This window comes from Papio anubis, chromosome 13 (assembly GCF_008728515.1).
Source record: "Papio anubis isolate 15944 chromosome 13, Panubis1.0, whole genome shotgun sequence".
In the NCBI taxonomy this organism is placed as follows: domain Eukaryota; kingdom Metazoa; phylum Chordata; class Mammalia; order Primates; family Cercopithecidae; genus Papio; species Papio anubis.
In genome coordinates, this window is record NC_044988.1 from 26,807,611 (window position 1) to 26,831,850 (window position 24,240).

Genomic DNA, 24,240 nt, shown 5'->3' on the forward strand with positions numbered 1-24,240 from the left:
CAAGTAGCAGATAGACCACAAGCCAAGATGGCCCTGAAGAGTTGGAGGCTATATCATTGGTCCCCTTTTTTCCCCAGGTGGGAGCTAAGTTCCATTTAATGCAGTGGGAGCTAGTTTGCTTTTCTGCCAGGAATAAAAAGATTAAGGTTCTACGAGTGGTCTATAGTTGGCTCCTGGGATAGATGATTCAGTTTGGGGCATATTCAAGTCTTTTGCTCCTTTTCCTGGAATCATGGAGTGACAAAATGTCAGGAATAGATGGAGTTTAGAGATAATCTAATCCAGCATTTCCCAAACTTCAGTCAACCACATACCCCCATTCACTAGTTTGTAACCTTTGGTCTACTCTTAAATATTTTTAGTTAAATTGGCTCATTTTTTAAAAACTTAATTTATTTTTAAAGATTTATGGTCACAAGTTGAAAATCAGTATCATTTGACATAAATAGAAGATAACCACAAAATAAACAGAATGAAAAACCCTACATTGTTGTGAAATTCTACCAGATGCTTGAGCTCAGTCTTTCCTAAAAAGGGAATTTCGCAAACATTAAGGAAGTGTTAAAGAAATAGTATGCTTAAACTGACACTTTCTCTCTGATGGCGTCAGGAAGATGGAAAGAAGCTTGACAGCATCATCACTTACTATTTAGTTCCGTGCTATTTAATGCCCTGCTTCTGTGTCCTAAAGCCCTCTTGGACTTCCCAAGCTGTGTGTCTGTTGCGCTGCAAGGAATATCAATAGCCCAACTCCATTCATTCATGGATGGAAAAACCAAGGCCTCCCATCAATTTCCAGTGGCTGCCTTTGTGCCATGTCATTATCAGTTAGCATCTTACCTAGTGTTTGGGTTAGGTGAAGAGAAAAAACTTAAGCCACAAAAGAAGTAAAAGGGGATGCTAGTAGATGGTGCTTTTGACTCTAGAAAGTTGGGCTTGCCTGATTTTCAGTGACCTCTGCTCTTCCTGTCCATTACAAGAGGATATTGGCAGTCACTTACCAAAAGCAATAGAAAGAGCCTCATGTTTCCACAGAGAAAACCTCTACCTGGACCCACCACAATCAAAGACCCTCAGATAAGGAAACTTCTAGAAAGATATAGCCATGCAAAGGGAGGCATCTCCGGTTGTCTTGCCAAGGGAAACGTGTCAGGAAAAGGCCAAAGAGCAGCATTATCTCAATCAAATTCGTCCTCCCAGTAAGCCACAGCAGCTGTGCTAATGGCATTCTAAATCCTCCATAGTGAACTGTATAGATTTTCAAAAGGAGGTGGAGAAATCCTCTTTGTCTCGTTATCTTTTCAAGATGGATTTTTAGCTGAAAATCCTTTCTTTAAAAAAAAAAATAGGATAAATGTAGTCAGATACTCAACTAAGCTCTTTATTCCATTGCCTGTGATTTGGACTGAGCTTTTGAAACATTTCTTCAGACAGGAGAGGAAGGGGCATTCCTCAAGAAATATTCCTTTTTTGCCATATTTTTAAGGATGACTCTGATTATATCAAACATCGGTTGGTGTTCCATTTTAAATTTCTCTGACATTTTAGAAACAAGATGGTGTGCACATTAAATAAATTCTTCTCCCTGCGTATTATAGGATGAAACCAAAAGGGCAAGTGTCTTAATCTTTGGGGTGGAGGTGCGTGCACCCGATACCTCTCACTGGAACCTAATTTCTCTCTCTACCGTCTGAACTTTTAAACTGTTCTGTGCACTTGGACTTCATCTGAACAGCTCAGGCCAAGTTATTCATGTTGATGGGGACAAGAACAATCAATGTCTAATGAACTGTTTCTACATTTGTTCATAATTGAGAGATTCCTCTCAATCCCATGTTGGCTGTTTCTTCAGAGGCACCAAGGAAAGGGACTTAGTAGCTCACCAGGCTTTTGTAGACATCCTGATTTTGTTCTTCCTGGCTCTGAGATACCTGACAGGGACCCTGAAGCTTTCTGAGCCTCCCTACTTCATATGTAAAATGGGAAACATTAGACCTATCATGTCAAAATATACTAAAGATTAAAATGAGGTGATAAAAGTAAAGCTCGTAGCACAGGGCCTTCCATTTAAGCCTGCAATAGGTGGTCACTAATATAACATTGGCAAGGCCATGTGAGGTAGAGCAGAGTACATATAGACTTTAGGGTCAGACAGAGGGTAGTGCCCATTTCTGCTTTATTTGTAATTGTATCTTCACTGCCAGTTGCCACTGGCACATTAGCAGGAACTCAATATTTTTTGGATAGATGGAATGGTTCTGGCATTACCCAACTATTAGCTGTGTGGTCTTGGGTAAGGCATTTCACTCCTCGATACGTGTTTCCTTAGCTGTAAAACAAGGACAATGCATGTCTTACAGAGCTGGTAAGATGAAATACAATGGCCAATGTAATGTGCCCAGCATGGAGATTGCCACATATTATGCTTTCCACGGATGTTTATTCTCAAATCTCCACTCTCCATCACTTTTGATGATCCCAAATAAGGAAAAAACTAGGACCAGGATTTTCTGAGAAAGCACCATTTTTAAAGCTACCTTTTAAAATAGGCAGGGGACAGGGTCCTCAGGTCCAGGATGTATGTGGGGGAATTCCATAGCCCTCTCAGGATGGTCCCTCGTCACAAGTATTAGTGTCTGAAATAAGCAGGATGTCCTATTCTGACCCTTTTTGGTTCCTGGGCAACTGTGAGGTGGTATAGGGCAGGTTTGAGGAGGATCCTGAAAAGAAGAACATCACCGATCTTTCACCCCGGACCTCACATTCCCATTTCTACAGGGGCTAAGAGGAAGGTCCCTTCTCTTGCGTCAATTTCAGTTGGTTGGTGTGCTTTCAGGAGTTTTGTCTTGAGAAGGTTTCCAAGGTCATATCTTGGCTTAGAGGGAAAAAACATCAAGATTAATTGGCAATGTCTGTCATGGATGCAAGATGGGGTATTGTTGGTTTGCCATGGAGATTTACACAACAGCGTCTAGAGGGAGATTTTCTATAGCCTTTGTCAAAGACCAAACCTATTGCTTTACCCTTGGTGATTACCAAAAGCCAAAAACCAAAAAATCTATTTTTTCCCTCTGTCAGTTTTTTGCTGTCACAGGAGCCACCCTATAATGACAGGTCATGATGACACTTGATGAGATCTTGACATAAATAGGAAAATAGACACCCAGTGAAATAGAGGAGCTGTAACTCATAGAAATGCCTGACATTGCAGGTCACATGTGCAGTGTGTGATATCCATGTCTGCAGGCATTCAGCAAATGTTTATTGAGCACCTAGTACGTGCCAGGCAGTATTCTAGAGGTTGTTTAGTGAACAAAAGAGACAAAAATCTTGCCATGTGCGGCTTGTATTGCAGTAAGGGATGTCATTGACTTGTTATTATAAAAGTTTATGTATGAAAAACATTTCAACCATTGGAAGACTGTGCTCCAAAACCTCCACAACATACATAGGGAGGGCTTTCTTACTATCATCCATGTGCTCTGGCAGGATTCTACTTGAACAACCTATTAATTTGTTCCAGAGCCCAATCATCCATTTCTACTTATTAATGCATAGTTAGCAGAAATAGCACTTCTGGGCTTCTGCCACGTGATGGGTCAATGTGACCCCCATAAGTAAACCACAGAGAATCTGAATCTCCAAATGTTTGATCCCTCCTAATTTGCCACTGCTGCATAGATGTAGCCTTCCCACTCTGTACCTGCACGTCACCTTGAGGCCCCTATGACTTCATCTTAAGCTATGACCAGCTTCTAGAATAAGTTTTCTTCACTTTAACTTTGGCCAGGTGCTTGGCCAAAGTTTCCCAGCTGCATTAATCCTACAGATTTGATAATAGGTCTAATCTGTGTCATTAGTTTCTGAGTCAAAGATCCCCATTGGACAAAATTTGAGCTTTATCAGTATAGGCCCCTTATTTTATACTTTGGGGAAGAAGGGGAGAGCATGGCCTCTGGCTCCTGGCAATAATTTAACCTTGGTATCAGATCAGGTTTTACATCCCATGTTGCTCCTTCCAATCTTTCCATGCCATTTCAAGACTCCAAATGCAGTCTCTCAGGAATGAGGCACCCAAAATATGAACATCTCTTATTACTGGCTTGTGGACAGGGGCTAGAGGTGCGGGTAATCATATCAGTCAAGACTAATTGCAAGTGACAGAAACCCAACTGAAATTTACTTAAGAAAAAAAAAGAATCTCATGGTTTGTGTGACTGTAGAAGGCTGGTTTTAGGCATGGCTGAGCCAGGAATCAGTTTCTGTTTTCTGTGATGGAGTCACTCTTAGGCAGGCCTTCTCTACTTGGTAGCGTTACATTGTATTGTGAAAAGATAACTTCTCTTTTATACTAGTTTCAGCAAAAGTTCCAAGGCTGATGCTTATTGAGCTGATTGATCAGGTGTGTGTCACATATGTCCATCCCTGAACCAATCACTGCAATCGGGATAAAACACACTGATTAATCTTCTCCTAGATTTGGCATTGAAGTTCCTTTCACCCATACTTCATGGACAGAGTGGACAAGGGGTGGTTCCACAAATGGAAACTAAGATGGGGAAATATACACTGGGCAGGTGGAACCAGCCAATATCCACTAGAGGGACTCTGTACTGACTGTCACCATGAAAGAGGGAGGTGACAACATGCCACTTGGTATGGAGGTGGTACTGACCATGCATTTGCCTCTTGCAAAAGGATTGAGAGAAAAGTCACCCAAATGTCAGGTCCCAAAATCAGGGGAGGAGGAGGCCCGGGGAAGTCACCAGCCCACATTCCCTAAACATCCACCCATATGCCATCTTGTGGGCATTTCCCTGGGAATATAAATCTCCAGATAATGGTTGGTGCCATATGACAATCCAGATAATTTATTCCCCACCCTGGAATCTGCTGCTTGTCAGGGCTTTAAGGCACCAGTTCATCTTCATCAGTGGTAGACATCTGTAAGTTTGAGTCATAGCACTTTCTAGGGCAGGTAACTACCCAGAACAAGGACATCATTAGAAACCATTACAGAACAACATTTTGCATTAACTACTGCATATGATGCTCACTGTTTCTTTGCTGATATTACCAAATGAAGGCGGTTTCTTATTCATTTTTACTGTCATTATCATGGTAACAAGGATCATCTAATTCATTTACATTACCCCTATTGCTGTAGAACCTAGATGATGTTCCTCAGGCTGGTCCTGATTACCAGACTGCTCTGTATGGCCAGGCTAGAGGGACTATAGCAGTTCAAACGTGAGTGTTTCCTCAGAACCCCCATCCAAGCTCATATCACACAATAATGCAATGTTTTGTTCCCTTTCTATGTCTCTACTAAATTGCGAGTTCTTTAACAACAGGAAGCATCTAATTCCCAATATACCCTGTATTCTGCATATTATAACCACTCAATACATGTTTGTAGAGTAAGTACTATTCTTAGTGATTGCAAAACAAAGAGGAATAAAACATAGTTCCTAACTGAGAAGCTCAAAGTCTATCAATTACAGAAACAACAATACTAATGACGACATCAGCTAATGTTCATTGAGTGCTATGTGCTAGATACTGAACCACATACTTCGCATGCATTATCTTGTGTAATGATCTTGACAGTACATTACTTGACAGTAATATACTATTATTACTCCCATTTCACAGATGAGGAAGCTGAAGTTTATGGACAAAGCTAAAGTTGGATCATTTGAAAATGGCAGAGTCAAGGTTTTGGGGGAGTTTTTGTTTTGAGACAGGGTCTTGCTGTGTCACCCAGGCTGGAGTCCAGTGACACAATCTCAGTTCACTGCAACCTCCACATTCAAGGTTCAAGCAATTCTCCTGCCTCAGCCTCTCAAGTAGCTGGGACTACAGGTGTGCGCCACCATGCCTGACTAATTTTTGTATTTTTAATAGAGACAGGGTTTTGCCATGTTGACCAGGCTGGTCTCGAACTCCTGACCTCAGGTGATCCCCCATCTCGACCTCCCAAAGCTCTGGGATTACAGGCATGAGCCACTGCACCCCACCAGAGTTGGGTTTGAACTCTGGTCTGCCTGATTATAATACATGTTCCTAACCACTAAATTAATACTACCTCTGTTAAAGCAGGATGAATAAAAGGTGGGGGAAGTTGGAATAAATTAATACTCAAAAGATTGGAAGGAGGCTCCCGGCGCCAAACAAATCAAATCCAAGACATCAAATCAAATCTTCAATAAAGATATTAAGTTTCTCAGGAAGGTACCTAATGTTAAAATAAATAAATAAATAAAAGATATTAAGCTGGTCTAATATTTTAATTAGTGAGGGCCTTTGAGGAACCAAGCAGAGGAACTCAGTAAAGACCTGGAAATATGTTGATGGCACTTTCTTAAAGCCCATGGAAATGCACGTGGACCACTTGAAACAAGCAAGCACCTACTGTTCCTTGTTTCCTCTCTCAGCTGGGCAGAGGGGCCAAGTGGAGGAAGTGTCTTCATGGCCTTCTTTCAATATAGGATCAAAAAGAACAAAAGAAATGAGCTCTGCCTCTCACGAGTTTATTTTACCTTCTCTCAGAATGGAGTCAAGAAATGGAGATCAGGGACCACATTTGTAAAAATTGTGTAAGTTCTCTAACTTAACCCCAAGCAGTTATTTCTGCTCTTTGTTGGCGTCTACATAGAGATCTCAGCAGGAACCAGAGGAAAGGGCAGAATAGAGGAGTGACCAGACTACCAGACTGTTAGGCTGGGAGGAAGTGGGTAGAGTAGGTGCGAGAAGCTTCTCAGAGGAGAGAAAAACAAAGCAATGATTCCATGAGGCCTGTGGCCAAGTGGGTAGCAGAAACGCTGAAGTCTGGTTGAGTGTAAGAAGATTCCTTGCCAAGCTGAGGGCAGGATTTCTGGAAAGAACCTAAGAAAGGAGCTAATGACCCCTCAGAGCTAGGACTATGCATCACAAGTAGGCCTGCGGAGGTGTGGGAAATGTCTGTTAGTGTCCAACAACAAGACTGTGTCCCCATGATCTCCTGTATTTATGCAACATTTGTCCTGTACAGGTGCACGTGGATGTGCTGTGTGTATGCACTGAGCCAGGTGATGGGAAATCTTGAGGAGCAACTTTCCACCAGGAATCTTGTGTGGAATACAGACAAGTAAACTGGCAATGGTGATACAGTGTGAGAGACCCCCAAAAGGGCAGGCAGAGGGTGCTCTGGGATTGTAAGGAAGATACCTACCCAAGTCCTTGCTGGATGGGGCAGCAAGGGGGCTGGGTGGGCTTTGGAAAGCCAGGTGAGCACTAAAGAATGAGCAGGATTCACCCAGGTGAAGCATGGGAATGGGAGCAAGGTAGCAGAGGGGTCTTTTAGAAGCCCAGAAGCAGCATGGCTCAAAATCAGGAAGTAAGAAAGCGCATGGCATTTCTAGGAACTGCAGGAAGCTCAGTCCAGTTTGTGCTCAGAAGGAGAGGTGGGGGGTGGCAAGACATCGCCCAGGGCCAGGCACTCTCAGAGTTTGACTTCATGCCGAAGCCAGGGGGCCTTCGTTGCTAAGTTTTCCTTCTTAGGGTGGAAATGATCAGGACCTCTTACAGGGCTGTCTTGGGTGTTTAGTGCCACAACTGCTATAATAAAACAAGATTCTTGCTCCTCAAAAATGCCTGATTCTGCATCCAATCATCTTGGCAGGCAGAACCAAAGGAAGCACTTTGGTCCTCTTTTCTTGGCCATAAAAAACCAGGTCTTGGTGTCCTAATGTTATTAAAATCCTCATAGACTGAGAAGATGCATTTTGGGCCTCAGAGCATGTCAAAAATTACGTAATTTTTCCAGCCTAATTCTAGCTCAGTGGGCTCAACTTTCATGGCAACTGAGAATTACCTAGAAAGTTTTAAAAAGAAATGCTGATGCCTGGGGCACCCTCAGGGATTCTGATTCAATTGTCTGGAGCCAAGCTGGGCATTGGTATTTTTTAGAGCTCCCCAGGTGATCCCCAGGGCAGCCAGGGTTGAGAATCGCTGCAGAATGTGCAGCCTAGCAACGGAAACTCTTGAGAAAGGAACGGACGCCTCTTGCCAGGTACTCCAGCCGAGTAGATTCTGGGTCAACTTTTCAAATCTTCCTGGCAGATCATCAAAAGCAGCCTCTGGCAACTGCTGAGACCTCTTGGTGCTCCTCCCACTCCCCCCCACCCCCTTTTACAGGTAGATGCAAAGAGCCCTGTTCTAAAGCTATTATAGGAGGCTGGAGAGGAGGGCTACCTCACTCATGCCTGGCACCTCACGGCATCATCTGGCTCCCTGAGCCACATTGTGCAGCACTAAGAAGCTTTGTCAGGGATTTTTTTTTTTTTTTCTTGCATTTACCCGGAAATTCCAAGCAGGCCTCATTAGCACATTACTCACACTCAGCCAATCCCACATATCACCTTCCTCCTCACCCCCACCTCCAGGCTTTTTTCTCCCCCATTTGCCCATTTATTCACTGCAGTTGGATTTTGTTTCCTGTGCCCTGAAAAGCACACTTTTCGAATGGAAATGCTGCTGGAAGAACGGGGGTGGCTGTGAGCTCCACGATCGCGGCCCATCACCCCCCATTGCCCTCCTAGTGAAATCCCATCCATCAAGAGCAGAGAGCGACAAGCCCTCTAACTACTTCCCAAGGCACTGCCCTGTGTTGTTCCTTCTGTACCGAGACAGCAAATCGTTAGCTGGAGCTCCCAGGTTGTTTCTTGCAGCAATTAACAGCTGCCCTGGTGTTAATTCCCGATCAATAGCCCCAAGATGCTGCTGCTCTTACAGCTGTCGGGCTGACAGCCTCTACAGCACATTTTGAAAGTAACGTGCCAGTGGTGGGACTCTCTTCTCCTTGGGCACACCCAAGAAAAGTCCTCACCAGGCTTCAGAAGGAGTACCAAGTGCCACTCACCCAGTGTGGGGGCCTAGGGCAGGGTGAGCAAGCAGGTGGCTCCACCCCCCTCTTCTGGTCAGGTGATAACTTGGGGAGACAGCGGAACCGAGGCCCCGCACTGCCAGAGTAGCAGCTCCTCGAGATATTAATGAAGTTCTCATTTTTCAATTTTGGCTTGTTTGGAACTTTTTTCTGTTTGAGATGGCTATATACTTCTTCCATCTAAAACCCTCATACAAATCCATCTTCTTTTTTTTTTTTTTTCTAACTCAAATTGCCAGTTTCTCATTTCTTGCCTGTGTTGCTCCCTCCAGCTCCCTGTGGACAGAATGAGACCCGAGAGGATGGTAAAATAATTCAGCTGCCTCCCTGCAAGACAGGAGCTTGGATCGTGCCGGCCATCATGGCCTGCTACCTCTTAGTGGCAAACATCTTGCTGGTCAACCTCCTCATTGCTGTCTTTAAGTAAGTGGATCCTTCGGAGCACATGGGATGGACGAGGACAGCAGGGGTGAAGGGGAGTCGATGCTTCAGAAAACAGCAGGTTTTTCTCAGTTGATTATCTTTGGTCTCTATTTTAGCAACACATTTTTTGAAGTAAAATCGATATCCAACCAAGTGTGGAAGTTTCAGAGGTATCAGCTCATCATGACTTTCCATGAAAGACCAGTTCTGCCCCCACCCCTGATCATCTTCAGCCACATGACCATGATATTCCAGCACCTGTGCTGCCGATGGAGGAAACACGAGAGCGACCCGGATGAAAGGGACTACGGCCTGAGTAAGCTTCAAGCGACAGCCCAGCTGCCACAATTCAGAAATCCCTACCACTTCCTATAGGCAATCATGCAGGATCACATGGCCACCTAGTTCCTCCCGCCTCCTGCAGGTTGCAGACAGCTCTGAAGACTTGGAGAGGACTGGGGGATAAGGGAATTGGCTTGAATGAGAAATAATGTCAGAAAGAAGATGGTAGAGGCTGAAACTGAGCACTCTTAGCCTCATGTCTTTCTTAGAGAGATACAATCAGTCTCCAACAGGGCTGTTTTAGCACCTTCGTAAGTTCTAAGTTTCTTGCTTTCCAGAGATCTCAACCCAAAATACATCAACCATATTAATATGCCACCCAAGGCCACATTATATATAATTTAAGCAATAATTTCTGGACCTATAATTTTTTTCTGATCTTAAACATTTTCCTAAACCTTAGGGGTTGTGCCTAGATCGCCTCATGAGAAGACCAGCCCTACTTTCTGTTACTCAGAGGACAAAACAGAAGACCCTTCACCATCCACCTTCCAGCCCAGTGTTTCTAAACGGAGGTTCTATTAGCATTGAGGTGGAACAATTCCTTGTTGTGTAGGATTGTGCCGCACATTGCAGGAAGTTTGGCATATCCAGCCTCCACACATTAAATACTAGTGACTCCCGCAGATTTCCTAAATACCCCTTGGGTATCACGCTCCATTAAGAACCACTGGGAATCCAGTCCCATACCAGCAAGCTCCTACAATTTCTCAAAGTATGTCAAACAGGTCACCTACATCAAATCTACTGAACAAGAGCCTCTGGGATTATAGCCCAGGAGTCTACCTCTCTCTCTATGGTCACCAGTATATCTAAGGTTTGAAACCAAAACAATTTGGTCAACAGCTTCTCTAAATCTGAAGCTCTTAAAACCCTCCCTGACCTTGCAATGCCCAACTTCTTTTTAGACATTAAAATTAGAGAGACCTGGGAATTCCAGAATTCACTGTTTTCATCTGAAACACAAATTTAAGCAAAGAGAAAAGTTGGAGGGGTCGAGGTGGATGACCTGTGAAATAAACCCTGAGCTTCTCGACTCAGGAACTCTAGCCAATGTGGAGGAGCGTGAGATACAAAATCAGGGGCAGCGGGATGCTCTAATGAATGATAGCCTACCGTGGATAAACATGCTGAGGGCTAGCTCAGAGTCCCAAAATAATTTACAATAAAGCATGACTCATTTGTGGTAGAAGAGGAACCTCACTTATCCAGAGAGCTTAGGAAGAGGGTGTTTGTGAATACCAGGCAGGAAGTAGGACGGTCCAGAGATCCATTTCCTTTCTGGTGCTCACACCCTCACAGAAGGCCAGAGAACCTGAACAAGCCAGACATTGGGCTAGGTGGGAGTCAGCTCCATGCAGCTGCTCTTCAGGGTTTTCTTGTTGTTATGACCAATGGTAGCAATAAAAGCATTGCCAGGTCACTGGATGCTCAGAAGGGAAGAGCAGCCATGTCCGCTTTCTCAGAGAAGAAAGATTTTAGTGCTGTGGCTGGGTCGGAAAGGGTGAAAGTCAGAGACTGCATTGTATGAATCAGTTGGGGAAAGTGAACTTTTCACTATCCATCTGTAGCCTTAATTAAAAGAACCCAGGGCACTGCCAAGTTCTGGCAGAGTCTCAGACAAAAACACTCTGAAATGTAAAATTTAATTTTTATTGTTAAAAGTTGACATATTGATGGAGTTTTTAAAAAATAGTATTTCATTTTTGTTAAAAAGGCATTACACATAGCCAAAGAAGTTAAATGAAGTGCCAGCAGAATAAGTGTTAAATATACTCCTCTGAGTCTCAAACATAGCAATAGCAGCAATAGCAATCGTCTGAGCTTTGAGGGCCTCTCTAACTGCCTTTTTTCATTCCCCTCCCTCCAGGCTAATGCTCTGTGTAATTTCATGAGTGAATCTCAAGTGTCCCCTGTGATACAGGTCTTCCTCACCTCAGGAAGCCTCCCATATTTGACAAGAGCAGTCTGATTTCTGGTATTTTCTTTTCTCTCACCTGCTTTTACATTCATACTTTCCATGCCCCAGGCAAATTCAGGCTAATGTCTCAAAGCAAGCAAGAGGCATCTCAGCAAACTAAATCCCTGAGGGTCCAAACTCCAGGGCTCCAAATATTTGGAACAATCCCTATCACATCTCGAGGGCATGGGATTAGAAGAGCAACTTGTCCCATTTAAGAATTGGCAAAGCAGTTCTCTCCTCCAACCCTGATTCATAAACAACTTAAAGGTTCAATTTTCCACTGGGCTCTTTCTACTGCTATATCAGTTGTGAATCCATTTACCTTCTATTGACAGAAACCAGGTTAACAATAACGCAAATAAATAAGGTTTTCTTTTTCTCACTTAACAAAAAGTGAAAAGTCCAGAGCTCAACGATGGCTCATTGAAGTCAAAGATCCAGAGTCCTGCTATTTTTAGGCTCAGCTATTCCTTTTGTGCTTTCTTGTTTCATGGCCACAAAATAGCTGCCTCACCTCCAGTCATCACATTCATGTTCCAGGCAGGAAAAAGAGGAGAAGGTAAAAAACTGTAGAAAGAAGCAACCACATCTCTATATTTTATCAGGAAAATAAAATCTCTTCCCAAGACACCATTCCTCCCTGCAGCAGACTTCTTTTGTTTCTTGGCCCAAACTGGGTCCTTGTGGTTGCTGCTAGCTTCAAGGGAAACTGGAAATGTTTGTGTTGGGTTTCTAAGCTCAGTAGCAGGAAAGGGGAAAAGGAGAATGTGGTTGCAAAAGGGCTTTTAGTAAGGCCAATCAACAATGTCTCTCTACCACACCCCTAGCCCAGAAGTTTTTGAGCTTTTAAGATACTCTATGCTCTGAATAACTTCCCTTTCCTTGATTTAGCTTTTTCCCTGGCCTTGCAACTTGCCCAATTCTACCCAGCTCCTGCAGCAAACCAGATATGCCCAGGCGAACTTCAGAGACCCATAATAAATTTCATGTTCAGAAAGACGACGGTGATGCAAGTTGCCTAATTGGATTTGGATTTCATTTGAGACCTAGCAAGGAATCTAGGCCCCTTTTCCCACCTGGATTTATACTGGGAATGTCACTAGTCCCACAAATCAGATGCCATCGCTTTTACTTCTCTCCCTCATGGCTTCCTTTTTTTTTTTTTTCAGAACTCTTCATAACCGATGATGAGCTCAAGAAAGTACATGACTTTGAAGAGCAGTGCATAGAAGAATACTTCAGAGAAAAGGACGATCGGTTCAACTCGTCTAATGATGAGAGGATACGGGTGACTTCAGAAAGGTGTGTTCTGTGGACACATGCCTCCCGCAGATGTGTTGTGCCAAGGCATGCTTTATCCACTGAATTTATTCACACAGTCACAAAACAGACCTTTTGTGTTTGTTGTTATTGTCTGAGAAATCATGGAGCTTATGAGAACAGAACATTGCCCCAAGTGTCTATAGATCAAAATCTCAGCCTTACAGATCCTAGACTTCTCTAGCAGGCAGTAGCAGCTGTCCTCCCAGACAGAAGAGAATTTTGAGTACAGGACAGGCCTGAGGTTGCTGGCTCAGAGCAGACACTGGAAAGTTCTGACCCAGACAAAAACCAAATGAGACTCAACCTGACTCTGGGCTCTCCATTAATTTATGTTTTGTGTAGACTATTGAATGTCTTTTTCAAAGGAGTTCAACAGCCCTAGTGCCTGCCTTATATGGATGCCCAATACCTTCTGAATAAATGACAGTAAGAGAGTTGTAAATTAGCTAAAATAATAATTAGGATTTTTCCCCAGAATTGTTTTGTTTTTCCTTTTTATAGAACAAGATGAAAGCAAAAAAATAAATAAATAAAAGCAGATTTTTCTACCAAGTGATTATATACATTTAGATCTCATTGGACAAATAGTATAGCCAGCAGGGCTATAAGAAAAATCTTCAGTCTAAAGGATACACCTCAGGGTATTAAAAAGAGAGACAGCAAGATCTTCAAATAAAGAGAATTATTTAAACCTAATAAGTCTAGCTTTATGAAAATACACTTACATTTTCTTATTTTTCTTATTTTGCTGTAGACTAATAAAAACTTCATTCCAGGCTGGCACATGCAAAACCTAGCATTTGGGAACCACTATTCCGAAGAACACCCAGAATATTACAAAACATAGGTGTAACTTTACATTTTAAGCATTTGCAATATAAAGATGGCAGAAGCAAATTAGAAATAGCATGGAAAGGCCTAACATACTGACGACTTTATTCAGTATGACTCAGGCTTTTAAGATTCAAAGCAGTCACCTCAAGTTTTTATGAAATGACATTTTGTCTGCTCATCCACTTCAGGCTTCTCTAGTGGCTCTGTAGGAATTACATAAATGGTATATTTTGTCCCTGGCCCTTTCTTTCTTTGAAGAATTCAGTCTATATAAGTAGGTATATACACATATGCCATTGAGTGATAGTATCCATCGGTACTCAGCCAATACTAATAAAGTCTAAAGCCATGCACAGATTTTATACACATCTGTTGCTGCAAAATAGACCATTTTATGATGATATAATGTAAAGCAATTTTCTGGCAAACGGAAGAAGAAACTAAAATCTGAAGATATTTCTCATTCTGAGGCCTTGAGAAAGCTATTTATTAATGGACATATAACCATGTGGTCCCCAGAAATTGTTCTATGTGGACACATTACCCATTGCTCAGACATGTTTACAAAGCATTTGTCTACAGGCCTTTGAAATGCTTTTTAAATTCAGAAAAGCCGTAGACCTGGGGCGAAAGAGGGTAGGGAAAAAAGAGTGTTAAGATGCAAGGAAGCCTTCGCCTCCCTGAGGAACAAGAACAAGGAGGTGCAGGCACCAGCGCATGTGAATAAATTGTGACCATTTCGCTAATTCTTTCTGAAAAGAAACAGAAAGAAACTACAGTACATCCACTTGAGCCTCTGGCCCCATACTTGCAAACCCTTTAAGAATACTCCTTCCCCAGGGCCCTGTACCTTTCTGGGTGATTACAGAGCTCCATCCTCAAAGAGGATGGCCAAGGTGAGCAATTCTCAGACGTCCAGGACAGAATGTAGACCCACCTTCCCTGTGTCCTAGGCATTAGGCTGACCTTCTGGAGTAACAGGGGCCTGAAAGACCAAGATGACCTCAAGACCAAGCCCAGGGCCAGAGAAACAAACCTAAGCCAGGCTTCATTCTGCTGCTTCTGTTTGTGTGGGTTTTGGAATTTTAATGCTGTTGTTATCATTGTTGTTGTTGGGTTTTTTTTTTGCATTTGTAAGTGAACCAAAAAATAATGTCTCTCAACACTGAAATTGCACTCAGCAAAACAGAAACACCATGGGGTGCGCAATGGAACAGAGACTAACCAAGGGAAGAGTAGATCCATATTACCAATCTCAAACATCTTCTAGAACATGTCCATTCTGAATGGAGTGGCAGGTGAAATCACCTGTCCTATTTACATTTGGTTGAGCGAGAGAAAGCTAGGGATAGAGATATATACACATATGTACATATACGTATGTATATACACACGTTTGGAAAGGTACATATGGTTAAATTTACCTAAATTAGCTGTGTATATTCTATACAGTATGTAGAATATAATTTTACATTCACGTTAGATAACCCCAGTAACAGAGATTTGAAATCAACAACATTAAGAGCTACCTCTTTGTCCTACTAAAGGACAAGGAGTTTCTTTCCAGAGTGAGCTTCATACTCCTCCTCCTACCACTACCCTTAAAACACAAGTTATTTATACAGGTTGTATTTGCATGAATCTTCTTAGAAATATGAAGATATTCCCATAATTATCCATTTAAATGGATCATTATTCAATCACACTTTTGCATCACAGTGGCATGTAAAGAGCTAAATACAATATTCAGGATATCATTAACACCTCATAGGAACTTGATTCTGAAAAATCCTTGTCTTTCCTCTTTTTTATATAGCAATGACCCTGATGCATCTAGAGCAATACAATTCTAGAATATAATGCGCCAGTAGAGTAACCAATGCTCTCTGCTTTACTTGGGACAATATCTAACTAATGATAATCATACTCAAATAACCAAGCTTTTCATCTATTAGGCAACATTGGTGACTAGCTTTCCCCACCCCCCCCTCACCCCCCCACCCCCCCGCTGAGGAGTTGTGGACTCTTGGCTGAAGATAACCAATTCTTGATGCCTGTTCCATCAAATGCTGTGCTCACTATCCTTTTATGAGTTCAATTCTGTTTCAACATGTGAATACTGGGCTTTCACCATTGCCAGGCAGTACGCCACACACTAAGGATCCACAAGGCAGGCCTCCATCCTCAGGAAACATGCAACCTCATTGAGTTCTTGTGTGCATCCCAGCAGGGATGACCAGACACATCCAACCCAGTGGTTCTCAATCTTTAACAGGTCTCAAAATCATCTGGAGGGCTTGTTATAACACAGGTTGCTGGGTAGCCCCCCTTCCTATCCCTAAAGTTCACTAGATCTGGAGTAAGGCCTGAAAATTGCACTTCTAAAATGTTTCCAGATGATACTGATGTTATTGTTGACCCTGCTTGTCTGGGAACCATACTTTGAGAACCACTGATGAAAACCAATGGACAGCTATAAGTCCAAACTTGGGAGAGGATGGTGCTGAATTATTCACTGTGGAGCATATAAAATTCTGGCGTCGTACATTTGGAAAATGTTCTGGAAGTCACTGAGTACAGATTGCTTGTACCCAAAGCAGTTGTTTCCTCCACACACCTGACCAATGGCAACTTAACAAACATGTTTTGAGCAACTGGCATGAGCGAGGCCTGAGTAGGAGGAAGGGATATAGGAACTCTACTTTGAAAGAATGCACTGTCTAGTTACACCCAATCTTGATTTGAACACCTCCTGGAAAGGAGGAGAAACTGCCTATGCTACCAGTCTTAGGAATGAATACAGGAAAAGACTTTTCTCTCTGAAAGTTAAGGCCGGGTGCAGGTGCAGTGGTTCATGCCTGTAACCCCAGCACTTTGGGAGGCTGAGGTGGGCAGATTACCTGAGTTCAGGCATTCGAGACCAGCCTGGCCACCATGGTGAAACCCTATCTCTACTAAAAATACAAAAATTAGCCAGGTGTGGTGGCAGGCACCTGTAATCCCAGCTACTTGTGGGAGCTAAGGCAGGAAAATCGCTTGAACCCAGTAGGTGGAGGCTGCAGTGAGCAGAGATCGTACCACTGCATTCCAGCCTGGAAGCGAGACTCCGCCTCGAAAGAAAGAAAGAGAGAGAGAGAGAGAGAAAGAGAGAGAGAGAGAAAGAGAGAGAGAGAGAAAGAGAGAGAGAGAGAGAGAAAAAAAGAAGGGAGGGAGGGAGGAAGGAAGGAAGGAAGGAAAAATTCTTTTCTCTCTGAAATAATGTTTTGCATATGTGAAGATCATTGTCATCTCCCACTGTGCTGTGTCTTTTCCAAAGTAGATATCCCAAGATCATTTAATTACTTATCCTGCTTTCCAGAAGATCATCTACTACCCTGCTCACTCTCTCAAGTATGCACTTTAAATTGTCAACATCCTTTAAATGTGGTGCCCAAGTTAAACTCAATTCCCTGTGTTGTAGTTAGAACCTAGATTTAATTCCTTTTTTTTTTTTTTGAGCACCTACCATGTACTGGACTAGTACATATAGAGTTCTCTCCATGGTATAATGGAAAGAACACAGTACAATGTGCATAATATAGTATAACAACATTTTAATACTAATTCTGCAATAACTAGCTGTGTGACCTTGAGCAGCTTACTTAACTCCTCTTAACCTATGTTCACATTCATAAAATGGAATATTAAGACCTAACTATAGAGTATTAAAAGTTATTGAGATGCATATATAAAGTATTATGCTTTCAATAAATTGTGATTATTATTATTTTTGGACCTACACATTAGGTGTGCTATAAGATTATATTACTATTCTTAACAACCAAGTCACATCTTTGGTTCAGAGTACACTTTCAATGAATTAAACCAGGGCTTTTTTTTACATGAGCTGATTCAATATACTCAAACTTCGTCTTGTGAAATGTCTGTTTTAACCTAGAATCAAGACTTAATATTCATTACCATAAAATTTTTCTTTATTTTTTTCCCTTTAGCTCATTATTTCAGCACCTCAAGTTATTTTGGATCCTGATTTTTTCATCTAGTATATTAATTTTTCATCCTATGCACTTTAGGCCATCATTTGTTTGATAACTACACTTACTGTATCTTTGACATAGCTCACCAAAATGTTCACAAGCACAGATCAGGTGAACCAAGTCAGAGGATCACTGCATGACTCCAAAAAAATATCTTTCATGACATCAGCTCATTGCTCTACCATCTCTCCTTTGGTTAATTAGCCAGCTAAGTATTCACATTTCTCCAGGTGGCCCAGGATGTCAACCTCCTGGCTAAAATCACAATGTACATCACATATATTTTGCATCTATATCAATATATTGGTCTTGATTATCAAAAAAGGGGCAAGATTAATAATGATCTCATGCAGTCTCCTGTTAACCTTATCTTTCTCAAGCAATCAAAAAATACCATCTGTTTAATTACCTACTACTGAGCCATTTTATAATGCTGCCCAGAATTTATGTCAAATTTACATAATTTCTAGAATCTAGGAATTTTAAATATCAGGAAAAGTTTTTTCTATCTCCAATTTCCTGGCATTTCTTTTTATTTCCCATTGGTTCTTAAGGGTTACCTACATTTTCTGGTGATCACAGTAGGGAGTTCTTTTCGGGTTCCTTTAACCCATTGAAAGCATACTTCAAAAAACGGTGACTTGTGGGTGGCATCTACCCACACGGGGCTGTTTTGCTGGGCTTGCAGTGATTGTTAAAATGCATCCTGAATATGTCTTTGGACTGGGCATGCTCTCCACTGCCACAGAGTGAGTCCCTGCCTCGATCGTCTGACATCCTGCCTGCCTTACCTACACTCCTGATCTGCCTGCCTATAGTCATTTAATTCCCAGACTCTTGATTAAAGCATCCAGATCATCCACCATCACCCCACCTGCCAGGCTTCACTTGTCACAAGAAGTTTGAGGTTTGAATTTTTTCCTTGATGGCAACATTTAAGCAAATGCAAGGATTTAGCACTATTCCTAGTGTCATCTTTTAATCTAGTATCCTTTCCCAAGCCATTAAGTTTTTTGCCCTTTCTCATTTTGCCTAGATCCAAAAAGTGATAGAAACATGGCTATTAATAGTATATTCAAAGCCAAGCACACAAAGACAAACATCACATGTTCTCACTTATTTGTGGGATCTAAAAAATCAAATCTATATTAAACTCATGGACATAAAGAGTAGAAGGATGGTTACCAGAGGCTGGGAAGAGTAGTGTGAGATTGGAGAGGGGATGAGAATGGTTAGTTAGTGGGTACAAAAAAAATAGAAAGAATAAATAAGACCCACTCTTTGATAGCACAATAGGGTGACTATAGTCAGTAATAACTTCACTGTATATTTTAAAACAAAGAATGTAATTGGATTGCTTGTAACTCAAAGGATAAGTGATTGAGAGGACAGTTACCCATTTTCCAGGATGAGCTTATTTCCCATTGCACGCCTGTATCAAAACATCTCATGTACCCCATAAATTCATACACCTACTATGTACCCACAAAATTAAGTTAAAAAAAGTCAGAAAAAATAGTACGTTCAACTTATAATTTTTTATAACAATGGCAGAGAGAAATGACTTAGGGATATGAAATTCGTAAGTCATATTTTTTTGAATCAGTGTAAGCCAAAAAGCTGAGCTTCATCCACCACCCAACATATCTTTTTCCGAAGCTGATCTTTGGTCTCTCCGTTAACCAAGTTAAGTTTAAACTTGTTTCTCTTTTTCTCCCCAGAGTTAATGAGAAGGATAATTAACCCAAAGGAAAGGGTAGGTGACCCTAAAGGACTTAATAATTCATAGATTAGATATCAACCTGTGAGTTAGCAAGAGTTTGCTTTAGCTATTCTGCATCATTGCCTTTGATTTGAAACCTGTGTACCCTTTCCCAACAGGATTGAGTTCATGAAATATGGGATTGCTTTTGCCCTCATCCTACATGCACCCCACTGCCAGCACCAGGGGATGAAGGAATTTTAGAATAGGCATGGCCTGCCAATACTTTGTTATTTTACCTCACTTCCTTTCACCACATTTCAAGGTTATCAGAAAAGAAGATAAGGTTCCATAAAACAGCATAACAATTCTTAAGAAATCGCATGTGGAAGTCAAAATGTTCTGTGCTGCTAGAATCTTCTTTTGAATGCTGTTTTCCTCATCTCACTGGCTGAAGAGGCTAGTCATCATCTTAGCTGGGGTTTTGCACCCACCTATTGGGCCTCCTCTCATGGCCACCCAACAGCTTTCCAGCACCCTATTGTGTCCCTGCTCTGATCACCACTTGAATTATTCAGAAATGAGCCATTCGAGGTCTGGAGATATGAAAGAGGGAAATTTCTATAAGGAGTTCCTCTCATAGCATCTCTTCCTCTCTGCAGTGCCTCTTTTCTTCTTAGTCACTTTAGGAATCTGTCTCCTTAAATTATCCACAAGTTTTTTTATATATATCTCCATTTTTATCCCCCAAATTCTTTGATCAGTATCAGTTCTCAGTGACTACAATCATGACTCAATACTCTTGGTGTATACCTCAGGCCTGTTTATATCTGTGACACCTGCCCAATTACATTGAAACTTTGTTTTGTTTTGTTTGAGACAGGGTCTCACTATGTCACCCAGGCTGGAGTGCAGTGGCGCCATCTGTGCTCACCACAGCCTCAGTCTCCTGGGCTCAAGTGATCCCCCTACCTTAGCCTCCTGAGTAGCTGGGACCACAGGCATGGACCATCACACCCAGCTAATTTTTCATTTTTGTAGAAACCGTGTCTCCTCATGTTGCCCAGGCTGGTCTCAAACTCCTGGGCTCAAGTGATCCATCTGCCTCAGCCTCCCAAAGTCCTGAGATTACAGGTGTGAGCCACTGCACCCAGCCTCAAAAAAACTTCTTAAAGATTAAAGGAAGGCCAGGTGCAGTGGCACATGCCTATAATCCCAGCACTTTGGGAGGCCGAGGCGGGTGGATCACCTGAGGTCAGGAGTTCAAGACCAGCCTGACTAAGACGGAGAAACCCCGTCTCTACTAAAAATACAAAATTAGCTGGGCGTGGTGGTACATGCCTTTAATCCCAGCTACTCGGGAGGCTGAGGCAGGAGAATTGCTTGAACCCAGGAGGCAGAGGTTGTGGTGAGCCGAGATCACACCACTGCACTCCAGCCTGGGCAACAAGAGCGAAACTCCGTCTCAAAAAAAAAAAAAAAAAAAAAAAGATTAACGGAACCAGTCTAGTTATGAAACAAACATAGGAAACCCTGACTCTAGGACTTTTTAATTCTTTTATAACCCGTATGTCAAACCTCTCTCAGTTAGGTCCATGACTTAAGTGATCATATATTTAAATGGTTGGCTTGTTTCACACCCAGAATTCTGGGAGAAAATGGAGAAAATAGTCCATTATTGTTTTAGTCAAGTCTTACATTTCAGCCCATCTCAGAGCCCACAGTAGAGTTAAGGTTTGACAAGAATAGTTGCTTGGCCCTGTTCCAACAGGCCTCCCTCCCCTGGTTCCACGCCCTGCAGTCATCCTTCCTCACTCTTGGGGCTCTCACCACGTACCTTCTCTCTTTCCCTGAAGAGACTCTTCCCCCTGTACCTCCTCTGCTTTCTTCTCATCTCCTTGGGCTACTCAGTTTCTGTATCCAGTTTACTGCCTACATTCAGGCAACCAGGTCCTGGCTCTGGACCAATGCTGAGTGCGGTGGCTTCTGCCTGTAAAAGTCCCAGCACTTTGGGAGGCTGAGGCGGGTGATCAATTACTGAGATCAGGAGTTTGAGACCAGCCTGGGCAACATGGCGAAACCCTGTCTCTACAAAAAGTACAAAAATTAGCTGGGTGTTGTGGTGCATGCCTGTGGTTCCAGCTACTCAGGAGGCTACAGTGGAGAATTACCTGAGCCCTGGGAGGTCGAGGCTACAGTGAACCATGATCACACCACTGCACACGAGCCTGGGTGACAAGTGAGACCCCGTCTCAGGAAAAAAATAAATAAATAAATATTAAATAAAAGGAGGCAGGATCTCCCTATGTTGCCCAGGCTGTCTGTAGTGCCATGGTGCAGTCATAGCTCACTGCACCCTCAAACTCCAGGGCTCAAGCCATCCTTCCACCTCAGCCTCTTGAGTAGCTGGGGCTATAGGGACACACGGCCTTTTAGGTCCTGACTCTTCTGTTATGTGTTGGTGCATCAGCTCTGCCTCTCACCTACAAATTTTCTCTATAGTGTTAGATCCTGGGGCTGAAGGTCAGGAGTGGGATGTGGACAGAGAGGACCCCACAGCGCAGGCCATGGCAAGGAGCTACTTCACAGCACTCAGACCAATGACTACAGTTAAGTCAAAACAGCAACTTCATCTCTGTCAGGACCAACCTCGTACATACTGGGCTCCAGAGAGAAAGGGAAAAGGAGAAATAAAACTACCCTGCCTCTTATTACTCTCCTAGCACTAGAGAGCTAGTGAGACCCAATACCTAAAGTATGTGAAACAAAACATCTCATGCTACAGAAATGCATGATCTATCCTCCTCTGGACTTAAATGAACAAGTATTTTATACACTTTACAAAATGTATTGGCCAGGCGCAGTGGCTCAGGCCTGTAATACCACACTTTGGGAGGCTGAGGCGGGAGGATTGCTTGAGCCCAAGAGTTCAAGACCAGTCTGAGCAATATAGTGGACCCCACCTCTATAAAAAATTTTTCAAAAAATTAGCTGGGCATGGTGGTACTCACCTATAGTCCCAGCTACTTGGGAGTCTGAAGCAGGAGGATCACTTGAGCCCAGGAGGAGGTCGAGGCTGCAGTGAGCCATGTTTGCACCACTGCCTTCCAGCCTGGGTGACAGAGTGAAACCTTGTCTCAAACATAAATAAATAAATATAACAGATTGCATTGTAAAAAATTTAACTACAGTACTTGCAAAATCAAACTCCATAGGCTAGATAGTGAAAAAGTAATTGCAAGTCTATGAGACACATAAACTTGTTATTTTGAGTAATTTAGTTTCTTGGGCTATGTTTATATGACAAAATGAAGTGAAAGAGGGAAAAGCTGTGTTTTCCTTCTGAATTAGCTGTGTCAGCTTAGTGCATGGCGTTGAGTTTGCCAGATACAGAATAGCTCAATGGACAAGTCTTCTGGGAATACACCTGGGTATGGTGGCAGAGTGTGCCTGGCCCCTGAGATGTGCTGGGTTGGTTATGGGGCAGCAGGAGGGAGCAAAAGAAAAAGTGACAAGCAGGGCTCTTGAGGGCAGGCTGGGACCTTTAGTTGGGTGAAGGGAAGCTGAAGGATAAAAGCAGAGTAGGGGTGGCGGGTTCCTGAGAGAGGCAGAAATGTGCCCCAAGGCAGAGGAGTCATACCCCCATGCTCCTAGCTAGCAGGAGGGGAGGTTTTTAAGAAGTCTATAGGTCTCCCAGAGATCCACATGCCTCTTGTATTATATAACCTGCTTCTGGCATATGAAGTGTATGTGCTTCCCTAATAGAAGTGATGCTGTCATTAAAACCTCACCACCACCCCCACAGACCGCAGGGACCCAGCCTAATTCCCACATTCACTGTGAAGCATATTGTGTAGCCATGGTCTTCCTGCAGCAAGTGCCTTAAGAATCAGCAAACGATTTACTTTGCATATTGGAAGGATTGGAAAAAGTCACTTTAATCCTCTCCAGAAAAGTTGTGCCTGGGTCTCATTTAAATTCACCAAAAGGTTTGTCTTTGGACATTTAAAAGTGAAAGTTTGAGCTCAAATTGTAACTTGGCTTTGGTTTGTCCTTTCCAAGTTAATTTGAGCAAGTGAAAAATAAGGTATGATTTTATTTTTAATATGTGGCCTCTGTCTTAAATAAATGGCCAGGCAGACTGAGTGACAATTGAAATCAAGTTCATAAATGTCATTGACCCATTTGTTGACACCTGGCAGGTATTAGGTTGACCACATAGAAATGAAAACAGGAATATGAGACAAACCATGCCCCCAAGAATGTCCAGGGTTCACACCTGTGATCCCAGCACTTTGGGAGGCTGAGGCATGAGAAGCACTTGAGCCCAGGAGCTCAAGACAAGCATGGGCAACCACAGCAAGCCTCTGTCTCTACAAAAAATTTTAAAAACAGCTAGCATGGTAGCATCCACCTATAGTCCCAGAACTAGGGAGGCTGAGGCAGGAGGATCACTTGAGTCTGGAAGGTTGAGGCTGCAGTGAGCCATGATCACACCATTGCACTTCAGCCTAGGTAATAGAGTGAGCTCTTGTCTCAAACAAACTAACAAAAGGCAGGGCATGGTGACTCATGCCTGTAATCTCAGCACTTTGGAAGGCCAAGGCAGGAGGATCACTTGAGCCCAGGAGTTTGAGACCACCCTGGGCAACAAAGTGAGACCCCCATCTCTAAAAAAGTTAATTTAATT

General features: G+C 42.7%; 1 protein-coding gene across 27 annotated transcripts in view; it reads left to right on the plus strand.

Moving 5' to 3' along the window:
• The window catches only part of TRPM3 (transient receptor potential cation channel subfamily M member 3), a 929,658-nt gene that overhangs the window by 900,849 nt on the left and 4,569 nt on the right, over positions 1-24,240 (plus strand). For all 27 annotated transcript variants that reach the window (XM_021927842.2, XM_021927844.2, XM_021927846.2 and 24 more), the window contains 3 exons: positions 9,199-9,349; positions 9,466-9,665; positions 12,824-12,956. In XM_021927842.2, coding sequence (XP_021783534.1) covers positions 9,199-9,349; positions 9,466-9,665; positions 12,824-12,956 — 484 coding nt within the window. The remainder of the gene's footprint in view (positions 1-9,198; positions 9,350-9,465; positions 9,666-12,823; positions 12,957-24,240) is intronic.